This window comes from Aplysia californica, unplaced genomic scaffold (genome assembly GCF_000002075.1).
Source record: "Aplysia californica isolate F4 #8 unplaced genomic scaffold, AplCal3.0 scaffold00515, whole genome shotgun sequence".
NCBI lineage: Eukaryota > Metazoa > Mollusca > Gastropoda > Aplysiida > Aplysiidae > Aplysia > Aplysia californica.
Window position 1 is genome coordinate 103,929 of NW_004797785.1, and position 1,649 is coordinate 105,577.

Sequence of the window (1,649 nt, forward strand, 5' to 3'; positions counted from 1 at the left end):
CCACCACACACACACACGCCACTCACACTGACCACCACACACACACACGCCACTCACACTGACCACCACACACACACAAGCCACTCACACTGACCACCACACACACACACGCCACTCACACTGACCACCACACACACACAAGCCACTCACACTGACCACCACACACACACACACAAAGGACACACACACTGACCACCACACACACAAGCCACTCACACTGCACGTGTTTCTCTTTAGCCTCGTGGATGTCTTCCGGGTGCAGCATGGCGTACCACGACTGTTTGGTCAGTTCTTCGCTTGACCGGCCCAGGTGAAACTCAGCACTAGACAAAAAACACAAGAAAAAACCCAATAAGATATATAGAATGAGTGATATCAACACAATGGCTTATCAGCATTGGAAAAGCAGTCTGCATAGTACAGGAAAACCTGCTTGAAGAATCAGTCCCCATAGCAAAATCAAACAAATGAAAGTTAAAACTTTCTCTTTGTGCACGTGGGTGGTTGTAGGGTGCCACACGTTGTTCTACTTCTTTATACCCCTTATACCCTTTCTGTTGTTTGTGTCGACAGTCAGTCATTGTCTAAGCCGTAAGTGACAGTTATTGAGTTTAAAGTCCTTTCTTTGAAACTCTTAACTTGCCAATCCCATGGCAACTTGATCAGAAAATGATTTAAGAACTAGTATAGAAAGAAGAACAAGAAGAAGAAGAATGTTTGTTTTGGTAAGTGTTTTACGGCACTTGCAACACATTAGGGTCATATAAGTGCCGAAGATTAGAGGTGTTACAAGAGAGTAACAAATACAACAAAAAAAAGGAGGGGAGATAAAGACGATAGACGCTTGATAGGAAAGAAGAAGCAAACCACACAAGAGCACCCGCCAACCACCCATGAGGAAAAAAAAAAGAAGGAGGAGGAGAAGCAGAGCAACAAAAAAGAAAACAAAATCAAAACAAACACCAAAAAAAATTATTTTTTTTAAATTAATTTTTTTTTAAACTCACGTTTTAGTGACCTCCATGACAGTCATGTCCAGCTGGTGCACCGTCTTAAACACCATGGTGTTGTTCTGCACCAGGTTCTCCTTCAGCTCGGGGGTGATCAGGGGCGAGCAGGTGGCCATGAACACGCACTGACCGTCCACGGGGCTGCCGGGCTCCGACACACGGATGAAGTGACCACGCACGTGCATCACCTGGAGGGAGAGAGGAGGGGAGAGAGAGGTCAGTATTTAGTTTTAGTAAAGTTTCTTTTACGGCGCTCGCAACTGCATAAGGCCATATGAGCGCCAGAAGATCAGAGGTGTTACAAGAGAATAACAAACATAAAAAATAAGAAGGGGGAGATAAAAGATGATAGATGTTTGATAGGAAAGAAGAAGCAAACCACACCAGAGCACCCGCCAACCACCCAAGGGAGAAGTCAGTGAAAGGCTCACAAAAGAACATACGGAGATAAAAGTAATACTGAGAACATAAAGGTTATGATAATAATAAGGAGGAGGAGGAGGAGAAGAAGAGGAAGAGGAAGAAGAAAAGGAAGAAGAAGAAGAAAAAGAAAAAGAAAAAGAGGAGGAGGAAGAAGGAGAAGAAGAAGAAGGAGAAGAAGAAGAAGGAAAAGAAGAAGAAGAAGAAGAAGAAGAAGAA

General features: G+C 43.7%; 1 protein-coding gene across 1 annotated transcript in view; it reads right to left on the minus strand.

Moving 5' to 3' along the window:
- Positions 1 to 1,198, minus strand: part of LOC101857051 (neuronal PAS domain-containing protein 4B) — a gene marked incomplete at its 5' end in the record, with an annotated part of 12,729 nt that extends 11,531 nt beyond the window's left edge. The window contains 2 exon segments of the mRNA XM_005106128.2: positions 217 to 323; positions 1,008 to 1,198. Coding sequence (XP_005106185.2) covers positions 217 to 323; positions 1,008 to 1,198 — 298 coding nt within the window.
- Between the last annotated feature and the right edge of the window lie 451 nt (positions 1,199 to 1,649).